General features: G+C 48.1%; 1 protein-coding gene and 2 long non-coding RNA genes across 4 annotated transcripts; all 3 read right to left on the bottom strand.

The window, feature by feature from the left end:
* Positions 1-1,370: 1,370 nt before the first annotated feature.
* cep83 (centrosomal protein 83) lies at positions 1,371-23,546 on the bottom strand. 2 transcript variants are annotated; one of them, XM_079734216.1, is made up of 16 exons: positions 23,498-23,546; positions 21,917-22,135; positions 21,032-21,182; positions 19,268-19,360; positions 18,531-18,662; positions 17,727-17,978; positions 16,761-16,892; positions 16,014-16,128; positions 9,452-9,596; positions 7,520-7,669; positions 5,844-5,919; positions 5,141-5,298; positions 4,620-4,749; positions 3,967-4,070; positions 2,788-2,959; positions 1,371-2,083 (listed from the first exon to the last, which is right to left on the bottom strand). In XM_079734216.1, exons 2-16 carry the CDS (start codon positions 22,126-22,128, stop codon positions 1,952-1,954), a joined length of 2,154 nt encoding a protein of 717 aa, XP_079590342.1. In that variant the 5' UTR covers positions 22,129-22,135; positions 23,498-23,546; the 3' UTR covers positions 1,371-1,951. The 2 variants fall into 2 exon arrangements, with proteins under 2 accessions (XP_079590342.1, XP_079590343.1); XM_079734217.1 differs by lacking the exons at positions 21,032-21,182; positions 21,917-22,135; positions 23,498-23,546 and adding an exon at positions 19,760-19,827.
* On the bottom strand, positions 11,090-12,155 carry LOC307074189. The gene is made up of 4 exons (XR_013811768.1): positions 12,031-12,155; positions 11,676-11,933; positions 11,337-11,549; positions 11,090-11,228 (listed from the first exon to the last, which is right to left on the bottom strand). It is a non-coding gene; the product is annotated as an uncharacterized lncRNA (long non-coding RNA).
* LOC307074190 lies at positions 12,383-13,317 on the bottom strand. Its single transcript, XR_013811769.1, has 4 exons — positions 13,190-13,317; positions 12,906-13,081; positions 12,630-12,805; positions 12,383-12,522 (listed from the first exon to the last, which is right to left on the bottom strand). It is a non-coding gene; the product is annotated as an uncharacterized lncRNA (long non-coding RNA).
* Positions 23,547-23,708: the final 162 nt, after the last annotated feature.

Genomic DNA, 23,708 nt, shown 5'->3' with positions numbered 1-23,708 from the left:
AATAATCAAAAATTCACTAAAATCACCACATAAAATCTTTAGACCAAGCCTCACAAAAATCATTGAACAGAATTTGTGTTACTTAGTTCCATTTGAGAAATATTGGCCAATAAGAATCTGACTGCCAAGACACAGTATGGCATTAAGGGGAACTTCTTCGTTAACCATTTTTCCTTCATAATTAACTCTGTCATATTTATATTTCTTCCGTTATTGTTCTTGACTACAAATGTTTAATTTCCCCAGAATTCCAAAGATTTTTCAGGTATTTTCTTTTAAGAAAGCCCTTAATTCACTTGAGAAATGTTTTGCTTGGAGTTTTCTGGATGTTATATGCTTATCAATAGACTTTTTGATCATGTGAATTAGGCGGCAGTTCATGTTTATCAGTGGCTCAATGGGATAATGCCTTGTACAAGTGATCCTTAGGTTGAGAGTTCGGATCTCATAGCATCATGAACAAGCTGAACATGACATTCGGCCATTGCTTTGCAGCTCACTCGAAAGCCGAGGCACAGTATTGCATTAAGTGGAACATCTTAATCAACATCTTTGCTTCATAATTATATGTCATATTTATATATCTTTCATTAGTGTGTTCTTGACTTTTAATTTTGCTCGGACCCCGTTAATCACCGCTTGCGGTTATATTTTATTTTGCTTTTGATAATCATTGTAATTCTTCAAATAAAATCTAAACATAAAAAATATATATATTTGTCATTGGTAGAAAAAAAACGATTAAAGGGGACATATCATATCACCAGGTGTGAGTGTGATTAGCCATTACAAGCCGTTTTCAAAATGTGCAGCATTGTGACATCACAGGTGGGCATGTCCATCTAGATGTGGGACGGATAGATGGACACGCCAACCTGTGATGTCACAATGCTGCACATTTTCAAACCTGCTTGTGATGGCTAATCACACTCACACCTGGTGGTATGATATGTCCCCTTTAAAATCGATAATCAGGTTTGGTTTGAAAAAAATCCGATTTTATTTTTAGGCCAAATCGCCCAGCCCTACCTGCAACCGCAACGTCTGCTGACAACTCCTCCAAAAAACGTTGGTGAGTACAAACGATATAACTATAGTGTCTGAAGTATGAAGGCGGTTTTTAGTGCACAAGGAAATAGTTACTTGCTGGCATAGTACGACAATGTTTAGAAGTCGTGCGGAGGAGACAAATTCGCTCCCAATTTCATTGTATAGGCGATACAATGGTGTACAATGACATTAAAGGCTTATCTCTTATCTAAATCACTAGGCCCATTGATCGACTTCGCACGCGGTCAGTAAAATGATTATTTTTTTATTCAGGTTCAAACTACTTTCTTTTTACAACAACCTAGCAAATAGTCAAGTATAAAGACGATGTGCAACGCGGATCGGGACGCTGCAGCCCTGGCTCGGAGTCACTGTAAACATCTCACACCTTTTCCGAATGCGACGATAGCACCTGAGTGTGACAATATAAAACATTAAAAATCATGGATGTTTGGATGTATAATCCAATAAATATTTTCTTTACAGTAACACTGTTGAACTCATTGATTAATTTGAACCAGAACAATCAATTCATAATCTATTGCCATTAATCCTGATGCCAGTGGTACTGGTACGAGTCTCTTTATATTGGGGAAGATTTGGGGGTTCAGAAAGCTACTGATGCTGGTTATACTCTCTGTATGTGGGTGACCTCAGAGAGGTCACAAGGTTACGAGACTGTGGGCATGGAGGTCAGGGTACCAGAGGTCAGAGGTCAAAGGTCAAATATGGGGGGGTTAAGAGGGGGTGGCCTTGAGGTGGTGAGGTCGAGCGTCAAAGGGGTTCAGGCGACAGGGGGTCAGAGGTCAAGTGTGTGTGTGGGGAGGGGGGCGTGGCCTTGAGGCGGTGAGGTCGGAGCGTCTAAGCGGCTTCAGGGGACGGGGGGGGGGGGGGTCAGCGGTCAGGACCGTCCGGAGACGTCCTGGTCCCTCTGTGCCGGCGGCCCCAGCTCCTCCATCTGGTGGTGCTGGACGCTCTCCAGTTCCTCCAGCCGGCGGTGGAGCTGGGACACCTCCCGCAGGTGCTGCTCCTCCTGGGGAAGACGCAGCCAGGAAACCATTCAGGGGGGGGAGGGGGCGTTGAGCAGACACTTTATCTAGAGAGACTCGCCATGAGTCCGTTTGTCAGGAGAAGGACCAACGAGAGCATCCCGCCGTCGGTGCAGTGAGGAGCCAAGTGCAGTCGCCAACAACCGCTAGGTTAACCCGTCCCCCGTATACAACGAAGATAGCTAGGGCAAGACGCTACACGATGCTCTATTTGTAATTGCAAGGAGGTGGAACATACGATCATTGCATAAGGGGGAGGGTAAAGGGGGAGGATATGCAGAGAATGCATTCATTAAGTGCCAGGCCGTACATCATATAATAATAACACGTCCTGCCGGAGGTCGCTGGGAGCGCGGTACTACTTTACTGCCATATCCTTGAGACGGGACTCAAGCGTCCCTCATATCTGGGGTTCTACCGCCCCCTACTGGATGAATCGCCTCACGTCGGCAGTCAAGATAACAAACCTTCAACACTGTTTCATTGGCCCCACACATTGGAACCGAAATTGAATGAAAAATGTGAAGATCAATGTTTGAACCTCGATTGAACCTCGATCGATTGGACGGTGAGAATGATCACTGCCTTCATTAGGTGCCTCGTACAAAACAAGACCTGGAAAACCCGTGATGTGATTTTAAGTTTGAAGGAAAGAAAAGTTCTGTTGATTGGAAGAAAGCGTCCGTACCGTGATCTGGGATGAGGGCGGCGGGGGGAAGAGCGAGGAGGGAAGGAAGGCGGGGCCTGTGCCAGCGGGAGCCTGGTGGCCCAATAGGAGGTGGCGGAACTCGCTGTGTCGTCGCTGGAGTTCCTTGAGCCGCCGGTTGAGATTGGCTTGTTCCTCAGAGTGGGAGGGAGGCCTTGGGAGAGAGAGAGAGAGAGAGAGAGAGAGAGAGAGAGAGAGAGAGAGAGAGAGAGAGAGAGAGAGAGAGAGAGAGAGAGAGAGAGAGAGAGAGAGAGAGAGAGAGAGAGAGAGATGATCAGTAGTGTGTGTGTGTGTGTTCTAGCAAAGACAAACCAGAACACAATCCAAGTCACACGACGCATAGAACCTAGACGTGTGTGTTCTGAACCTTTTGGCGGCTTCCTAGAGCCTAGGTTCAGGTGTGTGTTCTAGATCAGTGGTTCTAAAATGGGGGTGACTTTGGGGTACACTCGTAGAAGAAGTTTGAGAACCAGTGTTCTAGATGTTGGCGTGTCAGATTCTAGATTCTCCTGTGTGTGTGTTCTAGATGTTGGCGTGTCAGATTCTAGATTCTCCTGTGTGTGTTCTAGATGTCTGAGTCTAGTGCTGTGTTCCAATAGCCATAATTCCATGAGTACACTTTAACGTAGTACACTATTCGCACTCTCTAAGTGCGCTAATTTTCAGGTGTCAGTGTTGTTCCAAATCGGTTGCTCCGTGGTGCGCTAACCGGCTGCCGCGGCGGAGGAGCCGCGGCGATACACATCCCGCTTTGCACGGTGAACTCTTTACGCCTAGCAGCTATAAAAAGCTATTAAAGCTATAAAAACTACAAAATGAATCTATTATTGCAGGCTATGTGGAAAATGCGCAGACTTAGGCTCAGCCTGGCTCCGCCCTCTTCCGCTACGTAGCTAAGATGGCTGCCGTTGAGTACGAAAAGTGTCCATCGATCCCCACTTCGCGGTTTGACCGTTGTGAGTACACCATCCGGGTCCTTTCAGTACACTTACTTTCACCCGATCTCTATGGGAACGCCCTACGTACTCAAGCTAGTACGGATAGTATAGATATTGGAACACAGCATAGATTCTCCTGTGTGTGTTCTAGGTTCCATGCTGGCATGTGTTCCAGGACCCCCCAACCCTAGACCTCAGCCCCCTGGGTCCTAGCCGGTCTCACCTCTTGGCTGTGCTGCTCTCAAGCTCCAGCTCCGCCATCCTGGCCTCCAGCAGCTGGATCTTATTGTGCAGCCGCTTCTCCTTGTTCTCCGTCTGCACCTTGCGCTGCGATGCCACAAGAGACGCACGGTGATCAGCGACCGCGCACACACACACACACACACACACACACACACACACACACACACCACACAGAATAACAGTGGACGTATTTCACCGTTTCAATGACACACCCACAATTACAGTGTTTCACTCTGACACACACACACACACACACACACACACTAAAAGTGAAATTATTTCACGGTTTCAAACGTGAAATAACTGGTCTCTCTCCAGTCTCTCTCCGGTCTCTCTCCAGTCTCTCTCCGGTCTCTCTCCGGTCTCTCTCCGGTCTCTCTCCAGTCTCTCTCCGGTCTCTCTCCGGTCTCTCTCCGGTCTCTCTCCGGTCTCTCTCCAGTCTCTCTCCAGTCTCTCTCCAGTCTCTCTCCGGTCTCTCTCCGGTCTCTCTCCGGTCTCTCTCCGGTCTCTCTCCGGTCTCTCTCCAGTCTCTCTCCGGTCTCTCTCCAGTCTCTCTCCAGTCTCTCTCCGGTCTCTCTCCGGTCTCTCTCCGGTCTCTCTCCGGTCTCTCTCGCGGCGCGGCGGGTGGCGTACCTTCTTCTGGGCGCTGGCGGCGCGGTGCAGCCGCTCCTTGGCCTGGCCGTACTTCTGCTGCAGGAGGTCCTGCTCCTCCTGGAGGACGTGCTTCTCCTCCAGCCACTGGACCTGCCGCTCCTCCAGGAGCCTGGGAGGGGGGGGGGGGGGGGGGGGAGGACCACAGCGGCTTAGGAGGAGGCGGTGGACCCCTCGCTTTAGGGGACACACGGCCACTTCGGGTCTCCCTGTTGATGTATGCACTCTGCATTCAATTTGCATCGCTCAACCAGTGCCTACGACAGACCATAATGAGCGCTTTTCTTGCGTCCGTGGCCGGCGTGCAGCCTGCAATGTACTCACACAGGCCGCGGAGGCAACGGTCCGATTTGCCTTCAATTGGTACCTTTGAAAGGTGGTCGCACTGCGACACTCACTACTAATATACTACTAAGATGTTAATTAGGAGCACACACACACAATAACAGTGAAAGCATTTCACGGTTTCACTGACACACGCACGCACGCGCACACACACTCACCGCTCGGCGTCGTGCTGGCTCCTCTCCGCCTGGGCGCGGGCGGCCCTCAGCTCTTCCCGGAGGACGTCCTGGGCGTCTTTGAGGCGCTGGTTGGAGGCCTGCAGCCCCCCCTCTGTGTGGGCCAGGGTCCCCAGCCGCACCCCCAAGTCCTGGTTCTGCTGTGGGGAGGAGGAGGAGGGTGAGAGGTTCAGCACAGTCGACCAGAGCACACGGATCGTTAGCTTGAAGCACATCAGCCCCCCCCTGGTGCTAATGTGTTCTACATGCATTGAGGACAGTCTAGTGCAGGAAACACTAGCCCTGAAAGCAAACCCTAAAGCCCACCCCATACCCTAGTAGGAAACCCTTACCCTTACACTAAACCCTTAGGAAACCCTAACCCTAGAACCAAAAAGCAAACCCAGAAACCTAACCCTTGTAGGAAACCCTTACCCTTAAACTAAACCCTTAGGAAACCCTAACCCTAGAACCAAAAAGCAAACCCTGAAACCTAACCCTTGTAGGAAACCCTTACCCTTAAACTAAACCCTTAGGAAACCCTAACCCTAGAACCAAAAAGCAAACCCCGAAACCTATTCCTTAACCCCAAATCCTTGGAAACCCTAACCCTAGCACCCAAAACCTAACCCAAATAGGAATCCCTCGAACCTAACCCAAAGTGGACCTAGGGGACCAGTCATGAACACTAAAGGCAGGTGTTTACCCGTCGGAGGTCGTCCAGCTCCTCCTTACTCCTCTCCAGCTCCTCCAGGTGGGCGGTCTGCTGGAGCAGCTTGGTCCTGGAGAACAGAAACAGGCCCCCCGTCAGTCTACGGATCCACCATGTACACACAACGGCGTACAGTGCACAGCGCCCACCTCTTACTGCACTGGTTTGGTTCTGGTTTGGTTTAGGGTTTGGTTCCAGGGTTAGGGCGCCCTATTAGGGTTGGGTTTTAGGGTTTGGTTCTAGGGTTAGGGCGTCCTATTAGGGTTGGGTTTAAGGGTTTGGTTCTAGGGTTAGGGCGTCCTATTAGGGTTGGGTTTTAGGGTTTGGTTCTAGGGTTAGGGCGTCCTATTAGGGTTGGGTTTTAGGGTTTGGTTCTAGGGTTAGGGCATCCTATTAGGGTTGGGTTTTAGGGTTTGGTTCTAGGGTTAGGGTTTCCTATTAGTGTTGGGTTTTAGGGTTTGGTTCTAGGGTTAGGGTTTCCTATTAGGGTTGGGTTTTAGGGTTTGGTTCTAGGGTTAGGGTTTGGTTCTAGGGTTAGGGTTTTAGGGTTTGGTTCTAGGGTTAGGGTTTTAGGGTTTGGTTCTAGGGTTAGGGTTTCCTATTAGGGTTGGGTTTTAGGGTTTGGTTCTAGGGTTAGGGTTTCCTATTAGGGTTGGGTTTTAGGGTTTGGTTCTAGGGTTAGGGCGTCCTATTAGGGTTGGGTTTTAGGGTTTGGTTCTAGGGTTAGGGTTTCCTATTAGGGTTGGGCTTTAGGGTTTGGTTCTAGGGTTAGGGTTTCCTATTAGGGTTGGGTTTCAGGGTTTGGTTCTAGGGTTAGGGTTTCCTATTAGGGTTGGGTTTTAGGGTTTGGTTCTAGGGTTTGGTTCTAGGGTTAGGGTTTCCTATTGGTGTTGGGTTTTAGGGTTTGGTTCTAGGGTTAGGGTTTCCTATTAGGGTTGGGATTTAGGGTTTGGTTCTAGGGTTAGGGTTTGGTTCTAGGGTTAGGGTTTGGTTCTAGGGTTAGGGTTTTAGGGTTTGGTTCTAGGGTTAGGGTTTCCTATTAGGGTTGGGTTTTAGGGTTTGGTTCTAGGGTTAGGGTTTCCTATTAGGGTTGGGTTTTAGGGTTTGGTTCTAGGGTTAGGGTTTCCTATTAGGGTTGGGTTTTAGGGTTTGGTTCTAGGGTTAGGGTTTCCTATTAGGGTTGGGTTTTAGGGTTTGGTTCTAGGGTTAGGGTTTCCTATTAAGGTTGGGTTTTAGGGTTTGGTTCTAGGGTTAGGGTTTCCTATTAGGGTTGGGTTTTAGGGTTTGGTTCTAGGGTTAGGGTTTGGTTCTAGGGTTAGGGTTTTAGGGTTTGGTTCTAGGGTTAGGGTTTCCTATTAGGGTTGGGTTTTAGGGTTTGGTTCTAGGGTTAGGGCGTCCTTTTAGGGCTGGGTTTTAGGGTTGGTCTTTAGGTCTAGGGTTAGGGTTTCCTAAGGGTTTGGTTCTAGGGTTAGGGTAAGGGTCTCCTAAGGGTTTGGTTCTAGGGTTAGGGTAAGGGTTTAGTTTTTGGTATTAGGGTCTCCGATGAGAGTTTGGTTTTATTTAATTACTTTCTTCGTATGTTGATAAATATGTATATAAACATAATTCATTTGACGAACCAATCTGACGTGAAAGCCATCGCACGGTGAAACTAATCAAGGCGTCCAGACCTGAGGTTTTGTAGTTCTTTGCGAGCCGACTGCTCCCCCAGCTGGGCGCCACGGAGACGCTCCTCCCACTCCTCGCGGTGGGCGTGGCCAGCGGTGTCCTGCAGCGCCCTCTGCTGCTCCAGCTCTGACAGGCGGTTCTCCACCTCCAGCCTAACAGGAAACACAGCAATCAGATTCCTCTTTAAAAAAAAAAAAAGATTTTTAAAAGATTTTAAGTAAGATTTTAAGCATTTTAAGTAAATGCATTAAATTAAATTAAAGGCTGTGTTGCAGGGTTTATTTTCCAACACATTTGTGCAATTTGCTTGTTGGTAATGAAGATTTAAACTGTTATCCATTGTATTTAATGTTGTTAGGTATCACAAAACGGAATGTAATGCGAAAAAGTAGGTACTATTTTAGCGGTTTGCTATTGATTCCCATTTCCCCCAGAATGCACTGCATGACGTCACATTGGGGAGACACGGACCAAAACCGCATTGAGACCCTTGAGAGTAGAGACTAGTAAGAGAGTGTTCAGCAGATTATACAGATACATAGATAAATACATAGATATTATATATAGTTAGTATATGCTACACGTGAACCTCCTAAGATGGCGCAATTTGATTGGTTTGCTATCTCGGGATATTGGGCAATATCCCATGATTGACATCTCAAACTCAATATTGTTTTCATCGCAAAATGTCCTCTAATAACAACAAATAAACCGCTAATAAAAACATATAAATCCCGGCGAAAAGCGTTATCCTGTTTATTTTTGGAGTGTTCATGTGTAGTATAAACTAAAACATTTAATCAACAATTATTCACCTCAGGCTCCGTGAATAGTGGGGAATAGAGGGAAATCAACGTGCATCCAAACAACTTTAGTCAATGCAGCCTCCTATTGCTTTAAAATATATAACATACCGGATTATCAAAAAATGTTAAGTGTGTGCGTGTTGCCATGTAGGCTAAATACTGATTGTCTTGCATCCATGAACTATTGTAATGTTATAGGCCTACTGCAAATTGTATATCGGTATTGCGCAACAATCAGGAGATGGGGACCCCCGAATATTGATGGGTATTTCGCACACTGGGTAAAAGAAAGCTTAGAAATAAACACTATGCAACGATGTTGTTACTGGAGCTAGTAGGCTACCATCAAAACGTGGGGTAACTAATCGGAAATCTGTTTACAACGTCGGGGGTAAGATTTAATTAGGGATTGTCTGGGGGGATTTCACAGGTGGGACTGGCAAGTTAGCCCATAGCTAGCATTATTCCTTCTATTTCCAGATCTTCTGACTGAGTTTACCGGTACTTATCTGAACGACATAATCGCTGTCACTAGATATAAAGAAAACGCTGACTTTCACTCGGTGCTATTCACTGACAGTAAACATAAATAAAAGTGTTGTTATTGTATGCACTGCTGTTCATTGACTAGCTCCAGCGCTCGTTGCTGCGTTGCTAAATGATAGCAACTCTCCACTCATTCTCCTCTGACCATGCATTTACTTGGCTTTGACCGCCATCAGTTCTCGGCAATTCCTCATTCGCCCTCTCACGTCTGTCAGGTTCGAAATGATACGGCTGTGGGCCATCATACATGTTATTTGCGGTTCTTGCCACCTCTTAGACGCCATAGTTCTAGTAGTAGGCTGAGGCTACCTTCCACCACGTCTCCCCAACGTGACGTCATCGCCCAATGGCGTTAGAAAACACCCGTTACTGCCAAAAACGACAGAAACTGGACTTTAACACTATTTTGAAGACATTTTATGAATGATACACATACTTTGAGCGCTTTATGTACCCATTAATCAAATCTTCCGGTTAACCTGCACGTAGGCCTTTAATAAGTGATCTCGGAGAGACCGTCAGAGTGAAACACTTTCACTGTTATTGTGTGTGTGTGTGTGTGTGTGTGTGTGTGTGTCCTACTTCTCCTCGTGCAAGAGGGCCGTCTTGTGGAGCTCCTCCTCGCGGGCGGCCTGCACCCGCCGGACCATCTCTCTCTCCTTCTCCACCAGCACCTCCTTCTGCCTCTCCCCGCCGGCCCTCAGCACCTCCACGTCTGTCTGCAGAGCTGGAGGGAGAGAGACAGAGAGAGAGAGACAGAGAGAGAGAGAGACAGAGACAGAGAGAGATAGAGAGAGAGAGAAAGACAGAGAGAGGGATGGAGAGAGACAGACAGAGAGAGACAGAGAGAGACAGAGACACAGAGAGAGAGAGAGAGACACAGAGAGACAGAGAGAGAGAGAGAGAGGGATGAAGAGAGAGAGAGAGAGAGAGAGAGAGACAGAGAGAGAAAGACAGAGAGAGGGATGGAGAGAGAGAGAGAGAGACAGAGAGAGAAAGACAGAGAGGTGAAGAGAGAGAAAGACAGAGAGAGGGATGGAGAGAGAGAGAGAGACAGAGAGAGACAAAGAGAGACAAAGAGGGAGAGGGAGAGAGAAAGACAGAGGTAAAGAGAGAGAGAGACAGAGAGAAGGGAGAGATGGAAGGAGAGAGAGACAAACAGATAAAGAGGCGAAGAGAGGTAAACAGAAAGACAGACAGAGAGAGAGACATCGTTGGGCACTATACAATAAACGTCAACAATAAAAGTCCTTTTCTTACTGCCAGTAGTTTTAAAAATCTTTTGCATGTCATTTTGTCTTTGCGTTACTATTTCGAATTAGGTTCCAACAGTTTAATTCAATTGATAGCATATAGTAATAACATATGCAGTGTTTCCCCTAGAATTTTTTTTAGGCCTGGTGGTAAGAGCTGATAGTGTGATTTGTTATACATTTTTCACGGGATGCTAGAGTATTTGTTGGTTACTTCCATATAAAACACTTGCTTAGCCATCACAAGTTGATAATGATTCAATAAACACGTAATTAACAATAAACTAATTTTATTTACAATACACTCATTTTATTTACAATACTCATTTTATTTACAATACACTTATTTTATTATGAACACAGTGAGCATGGCTGGTTGCTACACTTAATCTTTCTAGGCTTTTGGAAGAATTGCTCCATGGCCTCTTGGTAAGGGAAGTTTCCAACAGGCGGCCCATTGATGGATATTTTCAGGCAGTCCCCCAAGTGCTCTCCCTGCAGCCTGTTCCTGAGGTCAGTTTTCACCTACCAAAGTGAAGATTTGTTTTTGTCTTTGTTCATTAGATTTTTAAATTTTGACTAAAGGGAGAAATTACTTTGCTAAAATTATTAATGAGTTGTGTTACTTACCCTGTTCATAGTTGAAAAATCTCGCTCACAGTTAACACTGCTGAGCGGAATAGTGAGCCCAATTGCAGCAAGCTTGCTCAGACAGGGGTAGAGCTGACTGAGCTCATCGTACTGTGATGTCAGCTCCTTCATTACATCCATCTGGTTCTTGTCCTATAGTTTGATAGAGCAGTTGACAAGGAACATTAATATAAGATGAAATTTGATAAGGGACAAAGCTAGCTCTTAAAAAATTCTTTCACCTTCAGCATGCCAGTAGCGAGATGTTCTCTGAATGAAGACCACTCTTCCAGCAGTGTCTGCTCATCCATTGGGTGGAACTTTTTTGCGAGAGTCTTCAGTTGGCTCACAGGCACATCCTGATCCAGCTTCCTGGCTGCTTGTGGGCTCAGCACACTAAATGCCCCAAGGATGTGGAGTTCCTGGAAACGCCCGTTCAACTGCTCAACAAGTTGCAGCAGATATGGCTCCATCACCTAGTTTGTTAAAAAAAACAACTTGTTATCCTATGATAATTGTGGTACAAAATAGTTGTATCTGTTAGGTTGCAATTAGCTAATATAAATAAATATAAAAATAAATACCTGAGTGCAAAATCGACCCCAAAATGATTGCTGGTCACTGCTGCCAGAGGACTGCTGCCTTCTCCTCTCTCTCTCCTCTTCAGCCCTGATATTAAACAATCCCAGCCCCCTGGGATCATTCAGGTCATGGTGGAGTTTGGCCCGGGCTGAGCCAGGAGGTTGGTTGAGACCTGCCTCCTTAATCCTTTGGATTGAGGCAATTGTGACTGGTACCTGAGGGAAAAACAAAGTTACATTTAGTATGCATTGTGACAACTGCACAACCAAATAGTCTTAGAATATCAAATCATTTGTTTGGATTAAAAAAAAAGTTATAACAAGGATAGTGGATAATCTAACCTGGTCTTTCACAGCGAGGAAATTAACGTCCTCCTTCTGGAAGATCTTTGACAATCTCGCCAGATGAGGAAGCACATCAGCCTGAAGGTACAGTGCAGCTACAAAACGATAAGTGGCACAAAAGGAGCAGAGTCCTTTTGCCACAGGGCACTTATTGTGTTGTACCTCCTCTGCAAGGGCCGTCAGCACTGCAGGGAGATTTCTCCGCAGGTTTGCCACTGCCTGGTGCTGAGAAAGCCAGCGTGTGTCCTTGACCTCCTATAAATTATTGCAGGGAAAATATTATGAAATATCTGGTGCAATGAAACAGTTTTCTGTAATCTTTCCTCCTTGTAAAAATTAAGGTTTGTCTTACCTTAACTTTCAGATTAGCGATTCCCAGTGTTGTGGCTGCTGCCTTCAAAACTTCTGTCCTGTTGCTGCTGTAACAAAAATACAGGTGAAGATGCTGCAGGTGGTCCCTGAAAGTCTTCATGTAGGCTGTTTTCTCTGAGGCATCTCTGCAGACCAGAGCCAAACGATGGGCAGCACAGTGCACAGCGACGTCATTCATGGCATGGCATGGTGTCGCAGAGTTGTTTCGCCACTCCATTATGGCGTCCTATTTTTAAAAAGAAAAAAGATTAGAGGGTATAATTGCAAAAAAAACAATATATTTAACTCCAATAATCTTATACCTGTCATGACTGCTGCACCGTCCGTCCCAAGACCAAATATTTTATCCTTGGGAATGCCGTTCTGATCAAGGATGCTATGGATGGCAGTCACAATGGTGTCAGCCTTCCCATCAGGAAGGGGAACCAAATCCAAAAACTGGCTAAAAAGAACTCCCTCTTTATCAAGGTATCTAAAATAAAATAGTTTTAAAATTAAATAAATACACATAGCTTGATCTTGCAATATATTTTTCAAACTATGTTAAATTATTGTTACAAGAAAACATTATCTTTTTACCGAACATGTACATCCAGCTGTTTAATCACAGCAACATCAGTGCTCTCATCCAGTTCGATCCCGACAGCCTGGGAGTTTCTAATGTCCTGCAGGATTGGTGCTTCTATAACACCAGCCAGTATTTCCAGCATTTCATCAACCATACGGTGGGACCTATAGTTGGTGGATTTCCCTATCTTTGAAAATAAAAGAGATATAGAAAAATACAAAAATTAAAATTATATAAGTCTTATTATAATACAGTTGACAGTTTACCAGTTAATATTATACAGTTACCTTCAGTTTGGCAAAGTAGTCACAACCCAGCAGCTCAGCTAGCTCAAGCAGAGCTGGATAGTTAGTGTGGTGGGCAATTTCGTGTTTAACCAGCCAGTACAGACACTTGAAAGCACCCACCACAGCCTCATGCTCAATAACGACCACAGGCTCGAAAGCTGCTGTGACAGAGTGACCTGGACAAAGAGCAAAATAAGCCCTTACAAATCAGTTTGACATTAATGTGATTAAAGTCTAGTTGTTAAGTTCTTTCACTGAAATCAAATCATTAGATTAAATCTTACCTTTAACCAAAGTTGTGTGGGCCTTAAACGCTGCACTGTGATATTCTGACCTCAAATGGGCATCCAAGACATCCTTTCTAAACGTCTGAGAGGGGACCTCAATGAACACCCTTTGGGGTGATCCTCTCTTTACAGCCTGCTTATGCTGGCGGCATATGCGACAGAACACTCCTGTAAATGAAGAATATTTCAATTCAGAAAGTCTATTATTATTTTATCTTAATTTGCCCACGAAAAAAAAAATTCTCCTTCAAAACCTCATTTGAAAATGTTCATTTGCTAATATCTTTTGCTTTAACTATGGAAATAAGGCCCACCAGCTACCCCAGTACTCTTATAAAACATTGTGTACATATTATTATCTGGACATAAAATAACTCCTAATCCCACAATCCATTGCAAGCTTTTCTCAATAAATGATAGTATAGCATGCTCTTTTCATATGGCCTGGCGTTTTATATTTATCACATTTTATCTGTTTCTTTGTACTAAGAACAATATGACTGTTCAATCAATCAAACTTTATTTATAGAGCACTTTTCATACAAGTAAATGTAACACAAAGTGCTTACTGTTAATAACAGTAAGCATCCAAAAGCTGAGTTGCTTCTGATTCTACTCTAGTTTAATGGCAGTCGGCTTTGTCACTTAGGGTGACCAGACGTCCCGCTTTGTGCGGGACAGTCACGCATTTCCATGACTTTTCACACGTCCCGCAAATTGAGACGTTGTCCCGCATTGTTATTGACAGTGAGCCCCCCTTTTTAAATGCGTGTTTTATAATCTGGCATTTGTCCGATAGCTGTGTGGAGACAGCAGTCTCCGTTTGTGTGAGTGTGCGTCTCTCCGTTTGTCTGTGTATGTGTCTCCGTTTGTGTGTGTCGCGCTGCCGGTGGCTGCTGGGCTCAGTGGGCTCTGTGCATGGCTCTGTGAAGGTGCTGCCTGCTTCAGCGTTTACCTTCCTGTTACTTCAAAATAAAAGCCAACTCACGTTTGTCCATTGAAATGCTAATGTGAAGCCAGTGAAATGCTTTTAATGTGAAGCCGCAGCTTTAATGTTCTATTTGATTGACAGTAGCTAACTTAACAGCTGTGCGCTGATTTAAAGATAGTGTTTTTTAATATACAAGACTCAGCAAGACGCGTGTCATAATTGAGCCAGGCTGAGCAAGACGGCTCCTACTCGTCCATGCTCCTACCATGGACATATAAGGAACGAGGCTAGTGTTTCGCGGGGGCAGTAAAAACGTCCATGGTAACGGCGGGCTGAAACAATCAGACGTCGCATTTACGCGATCGGTTCGTGGTATAGTTCTTCTGCCGGAGAATAAACAGTGTTTTTCTAAAAACAAAGTTGATTTAATATAAACTAATTTCATGTACAGGAGCATAAAGCACCAATACATATTGAGATAGCTGGTGGTGAGCTTGGATGGTTATGATATTATGGCTAATAATCCAATTCTCAATGGGAAAAATGAATGGGATTTTTACTTCCAGAACCAGACTTTTGAGCCCTTTTAGAACAACAATGTAAGCTAAATATATTTCCTTTAAATAAAAAAAAAACAAATGACAACAAATTGTAACTTACCATGTTGAGTCTGGTATAGCCACTGGCTATATTTGGGGTTTTTAAGCCAGTCTGGGTCCCAGCCGGATTTTCGGTGTTTTCGGTGTTTGCTGCCCCTATCTGGGTCACCGATGCTATTGCTAGCGCTCGGTGTTTTCGGTGATTTTCGGTGTTTTCGGTGTTTGCTGCCCCTATCTGGGTCACCGATGCTATAGCTAGCGCTCGGTTGGTTGCTCTCGCTGACATCTCCTCCCTCTGCCCCTCTGACCTGTTCCTCCACGCCTGTCACTCGCCCTTCTTCCCCACCTGTACTCTCGTTTGGCACCGTGTTTAGGAAGAACCTTGAAATACCTTTTTGTCCTTCATGCCTTTTAAGTTTTTTTGGTGGTGCCATGCTAATGGTGATATAACTTAATGCTGTCAGATTGTCCGTTATGATGGGGCATCATCTGCGCACGCTCGACACCGCAGTTTTGTTTTTTTTCGTTTTTTTTTTTTTCTCTTTTTCACTTTTTTTTCATTTTTTTGGCCGGTCGTTTGCCTGGCGGCCCGCCAGGCCTGAACGATGGTAGGGGAAACACTGATATGCTTATTCATTTAATTTGGATAGTAATAACATATTTCTAAAACCTCTCTGCACTAGTTTTTCAGTGCTCCCGATTAATGCACTCGTGCATTAATGGGAATGGAGGAAAATGTATTGTGTAGAAGCAAGGCTCCCATAGCAACCAACAGGGAATCCTTCAGCGCATCATTAGCCAGGTAGGGGTGAGGAATCTCTCCCAAGGGGGCCGACCAACAGAGAGCCTGTTGGTAGGCCCCCTTGGGCAAAATTCCACCCTTGGGCGGCCATTGGTGTTCAAACCCACAACCATTCAACGCAAGTTAGTCAAACCCCCTAACCACCGTCAGAGTGAAACACTTTCACTGTTATTGTGTGTGTGTGTGTGTGTGTGTGTGTGTGACAGAGTGAAACACTTTCACTGTTATTGTGTGTGTGTGTGTGTGTGTGTGTGTGTGTGTGTGTGTGTGTGTGTCAGAGTGAAACACTAGTGTGTGTGGTTGTGTGTGTCAGAGTGACACACTAGGGTGAGGTTGCGTATGTGTCAGAGTGAAACACTAGTGTGTGTGGTTGCGTAGGTGTCAGAGTGAAACACTAGTGAGTGTGTGTCAGAGTGGGACGCCCGTGTGTACGAGTGAAGGACTAATGTGCGTCCGTGTCTGTGTGTGTGTGTGTGTGCGGCCGCCTACCATCTATCTGGCCCTGCAGGGCGCCCCTCTCCCTCTCCAACTCCCCCTTGCTGCGGGCACACTCCAGCCTGACGGCAGACAGGTCCAGCTTGTGGGAGTGCTTCAGGCCCTCCACCTGAGGGACCAAACACAGACAGACGTGAGACGGGCCGGACGGCGTGGCTGCGCTGAGACGCTTCCCCATAACACTCGGGACGGGAAGTCGGGAGTTTAAGCGGAGGATTTTCAGTTAACGTTGTTGGATGCGGTACACTCGTTAGTACAGGTGTATTACACTGACACCCCCCCCACCAATAGGGGGCAGTATAGCGTCCCATGAGAATAGGAAGAGTACATAGTGGTGTCAGACGCTGCAGTTTAACGGTTAGGGTCAAACTATCCATTGAGTTGTTAAAGGGGACCACCATGTTAAAGATTATACCACCAGTTGTGAGTGTGATTAGCCATTGCAAGCCGTTTTGAAAATCTGCCTCTATGGTGGATATATCAGTCTACCAGCCTACCCAGTGGACTGTAGCAAACATTGCTCATCTAACCGTCATACATCAAGGAGGACACGCCCACTTCTGATGTCATTAGAGACCTTGTTTTCAAAACGGCTTGTAATGGCTAACCCCACTCACACCTGGTGGTATGATATGTCACCTTTAACAGACGGGTTTCGAAGCTAAAGGGCGATGGGGTCGGTGACCTGAACCCTGGATGAACAGCCCAAGGTCGGAGGTCGGAGGTGAGAGGTGAGCGTACCTGGGTGGTGAGGCTGTTGACCTCCCTCTCTGCCTTGTGCAGTCGTCCTGTCAGGGTGGAGTTCTGCTCGTAAGCGAGTCGCACCTCGCCCTCCACGCGCTCGAGCTGCGACCGCACCGACTGACGCTCCGCCTGTGACCACAACCAGCCAATCAGGACGAGTGGGCTGACACGTCGACAGCCAATCAGCCGCCGCCTGCATGCGGGTCAAACGACCGTCACCCACGGTCACAGTCGGTCGACAGCGTATCACCGACCGACCAGCGGCAACGCTCACGACGTCACAAGTCCGTCACTCGTAACCAGTCGCCCTTCCTCAGCCAACAGCCAATCAAAATTAATTAACGAACAGCCAATCAACCCAATCAATGAATCAATGCGTCAAAACAACGATCGCCAACGGCCACTAGCCAATCACAACCAGTCCAAATCAGTCAATCGCCAATCACAACCAGTCCAAATCAGTCAATCGCCAATCACAACCAGTTTAAATCAGTCCAAAGCCAATCATAACCAGTCAATACTAGTCAACAGGCAATCATAACCAGTCCAAATCAGTCACTAGCGACTATATAATCAGTCACTACGAGTGGCGGATTTCACTACTTGAACGACCTTCACCCCTACTATTGACTGGTTGTGGTTGGCTAGTGAATCATTAGCCACTCAATTCAGTCACTAGCCAACCACAATCAGTCAATATCCGTCAAGAGCCAAACACAACCAGTCAAAGTGTCAACAGCCAATCGCAACCAGTAAACAGCCAATCAAAACCAGTCAGTCAACAGCCAATCACAACCAGTCAACAGCCAATCTCAACCAGTCAATCAGTCAACAGCCAATCACAACCAGTTAACAGCCAATCAGTCAACAGCCAATCACAACCAGTCAATCAGTCAAAAGCCAATCACAACCCATCAATCAGTCAACAGCCAATCAAGAGCCAACGGCGGGCCCGCGTCTTACCTCCAGGGACTTGAGGGCAGCCTGGGACTCGGCCAGCTGCCTGACCTGGATGCGCTGCACGTTGTCCGCCTGCTGACCCGAGTTGTCCCGCTGGGCGCGGAGCTCCGCCACCTCCGCCTCCATGCTCTTGAGCCGCAGGTGGAGCTGGGCCTTCTCCCGGAGCAGCACCTCCACGCGGCGGCCGTCGCGGCTGGGGTCCGAACCCCGGTGCTGGGCCACCAGGTCGTCCTTCTCCCGTTCCAGGTGGGACAGCTGGCCGGACGGACAGACGACACGTCAGTGGACGGACGGGTTGGTGTGTGTGCGAGCGTTTGTGTGTGTTAGAGATTGAGAGTGAGTGAGTGAGTGAGTGAGTGAGAGAGAGAGTGAGAGAGAGAGTTAGAGAGCGAGAGAGTGATTTAGAGAGCGAGAGTGAGTGAGTGAGTGAGTGAGTGAGTGAGTTAGAGAGTGAGTGAGTGAGAGAGAGAGTGAGTTAGGGAGCGAGAGAGAGAGAGAGAGTTAGAGAGCGAGAGAGTGATTTAGAGAGCGAGAGTGAGTGAGTGAGTGAGTGAGTGAGAGAGAGAGTTAGAGAGTTAGAGGGAGTGAGTGAGTGAGTGAGAGAGAGAGAGTGAGTTAGAGAGTGAGAGAGTGATTTAGAGAGCGAGTGAGAGAGTGAGTGAGAGAGTGCGTGTTAGAGAGCGAGTGAGTGAGTGCATGCTTGAGTGTGTGTGTATATATATATATATATATACATACATACATACACCACACAAATGGAGACAGACAGGCGGACATCAATTACGTCAGATTCCCTCAAACACCGACCTGAGCCTCAAAGTGCATGTTCCTCTCCTCCAGCGTGCGTGCGCTCTCCTGCTGCTGGTGCTCCGCCTGGGCCTTGAGGAGGGTGTATCTGTAGCGCAGCTTGTTGTACTCCGACCGGTACCGCTCCGCCTCCTGACACACCGACACCAACACACCACACTTTAACACAACATCCACATCCCCACAGAGTATACTAAACACACTCCAACACAACACTCACGTCCTCACAGAGCACACTAAACACACTCCAACACAACACTCACGTCCCCGGACTAACACACCACACTTTAACACACACTCACGTCCCCGCACTAACACACCACACTTTAACACAACACTCACGTCCCCGGACTAACACACCACACTTTAACACAACATCCACGTCCCCACACTAACACACCACACTTTAACACAACACTCATGTCCCCACACTAACACACCACACTTTAACACAACACTCACGTCCCCGGACTAACACACCACACTTTAACACAACACTCACGTCCCCACGCACACCAACACACCACTTTAACAGGCACGTAATCGATCTGTAAAATACGGCTGCACAATTAATGTCATATGAATCAAAATCGCGATTTTAGCCTCTTTAATAAGCTACAATTAAAAAATATATATATATATTTTATAATGAATAAAAACATCAATAAATGTGAAGGTGGCCGTCCCAGCATCAGGCTGAATGAAGGGCGTTCTGACGGCTGTGACAGAGCACGGACCTCCTCCAGCTTGTTGAAGCGCTCTCTGACGGGCGCCTCCATCTCCTGCTGCAGCTGAGCCCGCAGCAGGTCCAGCCTCTGGGGGGTCATCACCTAGGCAACGCACACAGACACAGCCAATCAGAACACGAGGGCTGGGAGGCTTTCGCATTCCCAGGATTCAATATGATCGCAGTTCTTGGGATTCAAAAGAAAAAAAAATCGATCCTCAATTAAAAAGTTTAACCTCAATACATTTTCACCTAAATGCTGGACTTGGAAGTTTTGCGAATTGCATTGAACTACATATTATTATTAACCTTTATTTACCCAGGCAAGCAAATTCAGAACAAAATTCTTATTTTCAAGTGCAGCCCGAACATATACAAAATCTTTTCTATATATATATATATATATATATATATATATATATATACGTGGGGAATAATAACACAAGTAGGTTGGTCTCTCCTTCTTTTTATTGCCATAATATAAACAAATACACAAACACACCTGTGCCGTTGTACTAAGTGCATCCGAAGTGGTGCTTGTGGGGGAGGAGCTTATGGGGGTGGAGCTTGTGAGGGTGGAGCTTGTGAGGGTGGCGCTTATGGGGGTGGAGCTTGTGAGGGTGGAGCTTGTGGGGGTGGCGCTTATGGGGGTGGAGCTTGTGAGGGTGGAGCTTGTGAGGCTGGAGCTCGTAGAGGGTGGAGCTTGTGAGGGTGGCGCTTATGGGGGTGGAGCTTGTGAGGGTGGAGCTTGTGGGGGTGGAGCTTATGGGGGTGGAGCTTGTGAGGGAGGAGCTTATGGAGGTGGAGCTTGTGGGGGTGGAGCCTGCGGGGGTGGAGCCTGTGGGGGTGGAGCCTGCGGGGGGGAGCCTGCGGGGGGGAGCCTGTGGGGGTGGAGCCTGTGGGGGTGGAGCCTGCGGGGGTGGAGCCTGTGGGGGTGGAGCCTGCGGGGGTGGAGCCTGTGGGGGTGGAGCCTGTTGGGGTGGGAGCCTGCAGGGGTGGAGCCTGTGGGGGTGGAGCCTGCGGGGGTGGAGTCTGCGGGGTGGAGCCTGTGGGGGTGGAGCCTGCGGGGGTGGAGCCTGTGGGGGTGGAGCCTGCGGGGGTGGAGCCTGCGGGGGTGGAGCCTGCGGGGGTGGAGCCTGCGGGGGGGGGGAGCCTGTGGGGGTGGGAGCCTGTGGGGGTGGAGCCTGCGCGGGTGGGAGCCTGTGGGGGTGGGAGCCTGTGGGGGTGGGAGCCTGTGGGGGTGGGAGCCTGTGGGGGTGGAGCCTGCGGGGGTGGGAGCCTGTGGGGGTGGAGCCTGCGGGGGTGGGAGCCTGTGGGGGTGGAGCCTGTGGGGGTGGAGCCTGTGGGGGGGGGGAGCCTGTGGGGGTGGAGCCTGCGGGGGTGGGAGCCTGTGGGGGTGGAGCCTGCGGGGGTGGAGCCTGTGGGGGTGGAGCCTGCGGGGGTGGAGCCTGCGGGGGGGGGGAGCCTGTGGGGGTGGGAGCCTGTGGGGGTGGAGCCTGCGCGGGTGGGAGCCTGTGGGGGTGGAGCCTGCGGGGGTGGGAGCCTGTGGGGGTGGAGCCTGTGGGGGTGGAGCCTGTGGGGGGGGGGAGCCTGTGGGGGTGGAGCCTGCGGGGGTGGGAGCCTGTGGGGGTGGAGCCTGCGGGGGTGGAGCCTGTGGGGGTGGAGCCTGCGGGGGTGGAGCCTGTGGTGGAGGAGCCTGCGGGGGTGGAGCCTGTGGTGGAGGAGCCTGTGGTGGAGGAGCCTGCGGGGGTGGAGCCTGTGGGGGGGAGGGTACCTGCAGCCGGCTCTCCTCCAGGGCGCGGGTCTTGTCCAGCAGCTCTCCCCTCAGCCCGGCCAGCAGCAGCTGCACCTTCTCCTGCTGGGCGGTCCTCTCCCCCCGCAGACCTCGCAGCTCCGCCTGGGCCCGCGACAACTCCTCCTGCAGCCTGGAGGGGGCGCACACACACGGGTACACACACACACACACACACACACACACAGAGAAACACACACACACATACACACACACACAGAAACAAACACACACACACACAGACACAGAAACACATGGGTGCACACACACACACACACACACACACACACACAGAATCACGTGGGTGCGCGCACACACACACACACACACACACACACAGAAACACGTGGATGCACACACACACACACACACACACACACACACACAGAGAAACACGTGGGTGCACACACACATGCAAGCAGGTCCACGCACGCACAAACACACACACACACACACACACACACACACACACACACACACACACACACACAAGCACATGGGTGCACACACATACACACACACACACACACACACACACACACAGTTTAACATGTTCAACACGAAATGTAGGCAATGAAACCAATAAAAAATAAATACTATAGGGCTTGCACTGCCTCCACTTGGAAGAACAGGACACTTAGTGATTGTGTTGGTGTCATTATGGTTTAATTCATTTATATTTTAGGTCTCTAGCTATAACAAAAAATAGAGTCACTCCATCACACACTCTTAAAAACCATTGCTTAAAGGGATCAGCAAAGTAGCACGAACAATCAGATACAACCTTAGTGTAGACAATCTACAGCTAACAAATAAACAAACCATTTCCTCTGGGGGGGGGGGTCTTCAGACCAGAGTGAGGTGTACCTGGTGTGCTCTGCCTTCAGCGTCTGGTAGTTCATCTTGTGGTTCTCACACCGCATCCTCTCATCAATGAGCATCTTCTGGAGCTCCGTCTCCGACGCCCCCGGCCCGGCGGACGCGCCAAGGGCGGACACACCCAGGGCGGGGGTCCCCAGGCCACACGCCCCCCCGGGGAGCTGGGGGGTGGACTGGCTGAGGAGCGAAGAGAGGTTCATCTCATCCCTATGGAATTTAAGAAAACGGGAGAACCATAAGCATCCGTGAGTAAGCGGTTACTCCGAAGAACGAGAGGGTTCGTTGAAGCCCGTTTCAAACGCACATCAAACACGCGTAACGTTACAAAAAAGATCGACCCACATTGAAGCGAGTTGAATATCCACCAGATCTTAAGAGCTGAGAAGCCACTGCGTTGGGGAAGAGGCAGACAATGAGTATAAAACGAGTCTGTGGCTGTGTTTTGTGGCTGTTACCATGGTGGCTCGGGTCGAGTCCCCGGCCAGAGCTGCTTGACGCTTCCGGACGAAAATGACAACCGCTTAACGGCGAATCAAGCTCAAGTGATTAGAGAGCTACACCCAACAAGCCTTCTGTTGTGGATACGCGTCGTCTGCCGATAACAAGGGGCCCTTCACGGCGAGCACGGAGATGAAGTATACATAATCAGAGCGGATGAACACAGATACGCAGCCGACCATTCTGTTCACTGCCAGGCTGATCACAACAATCAGCCCGAGTGTCTTCCCTACTTCAGTTCAGGAATGGGAAAGCAGGGGAGATAATGCCGGGATAGATCGTTGGGCGTTTAATGTTTAATGTTTTATGCATGAAGGTGTATTGTAACTAATTGTGAGCGTGCGTTTCGAAAGAAGCTAACGGGAGAGAGACTCGTGTCCAGTCTTGTTTTTAAATGTGGCGCTCTGAGACAGACATATAGACATAGAAGCTGCCTCAGCCCTGGGCTCGAGCGGCAATGTCGCCACCATCTTGGGGAGGCCAAGACTGCCTGTAAAGGAGACGGGAGAGCTGCGGTTTTCTAGACATAAACAAAGATAGCCCTTCGATACTTCCACCGATTTAAATTAGTCATTTTATTCAACGGTTTATGATCTACGTGGGGTTAGAACAATGCATCTATCAATATGTTTTATAATATATATATTTGATTTGTATATCTTTTTATAATTTAGATCGCTTGAGAATGGTAAATGTTAGTGCATTTTATCTTCAAGAACCTGCTAAAGATTTTATTCTTCAACCCATTTCAATGTTTTTTTTCTCCAATAAGGCTTAGGAACGAAGCTGCGCCGTGTGCTTTTTGTATTGTCAGTATTGACCTCTCCAATATGGCTGCGACGTTAACGTGTCGCAGCAACGGGGGTGGCTTCTATGTTTATACACATCTATGCCTGTGACCCTCCTACGCTAGCTAACCGCACAGCTGAATTTGCTAACACTACTCGCAAATGCTCTTCGCATTTAAAAATCTATGTCCAAACATCTCCAAGCCATCTCATTTATAATATAAGTTGTTGATATAAACTTTGGCATTGCAACCGAATCGGTTTTTTAGGTAATTAGTCTTACCAACGGCAGAGGGGGACCTCTTCCTTGGTCTTGGGTTGTAGTCCGCGGGGCTTACTGATTCCGACTACAAAGACCAACGGCATGATGGGAAATCCAGAGTCTTCGACAGCGCCCCCTGTATGACTTCAGTGTTGTTGAACAATCGTGCTGCGCTAACCGGGTTTCGATTCCAAGACAGACACCTTTTTAGGGAGTTTTCTTTTATGGATTA

Source organism: Pollachius pollachius (assembly GCF_949987615.1).
Source record: "Pollachius pollachius genome assembly, chromosome: 4".
NCBI classification, from domain to species: domain Eukaryota; kingdom Metazoa; phylum Chordata; class Actinopteri; order Gadiformes; family Gadidae; genus Pollachius; species Pollachius pollachius.
This window is presented reverse-complemented; position numbering and strand designations above follow the sequence as displayed.

What these genes read in the sequence shown, in the direction of transcription:
- cep83 (XM_079734216.1), bottom strand. Translation starts at nt 22,128, where the DNA reads ATGAACCTCTCTTCGCTCCTCAGCCAGTCCACCCCCCAGCTCCCCGGG. An exon ending in ACATGCACTTTGAGGCTCAG is followed by an intron (nt 17,979 to 18,530) that starts GTCGGTGTTTGA and finishes CCGTCCGGCCAG; the next exon opens with CTGTCCCACCTGGAACGGGA. An exon ending in AAAGAACTACAAAACCTCAG is followed by an intron (nt 5,920 to 7,519) that starts GTCTGGACGCCT and finishes TCTGTTCTCCAG; the next exon opens with GACCAAGCTGCTCCAGCAGA.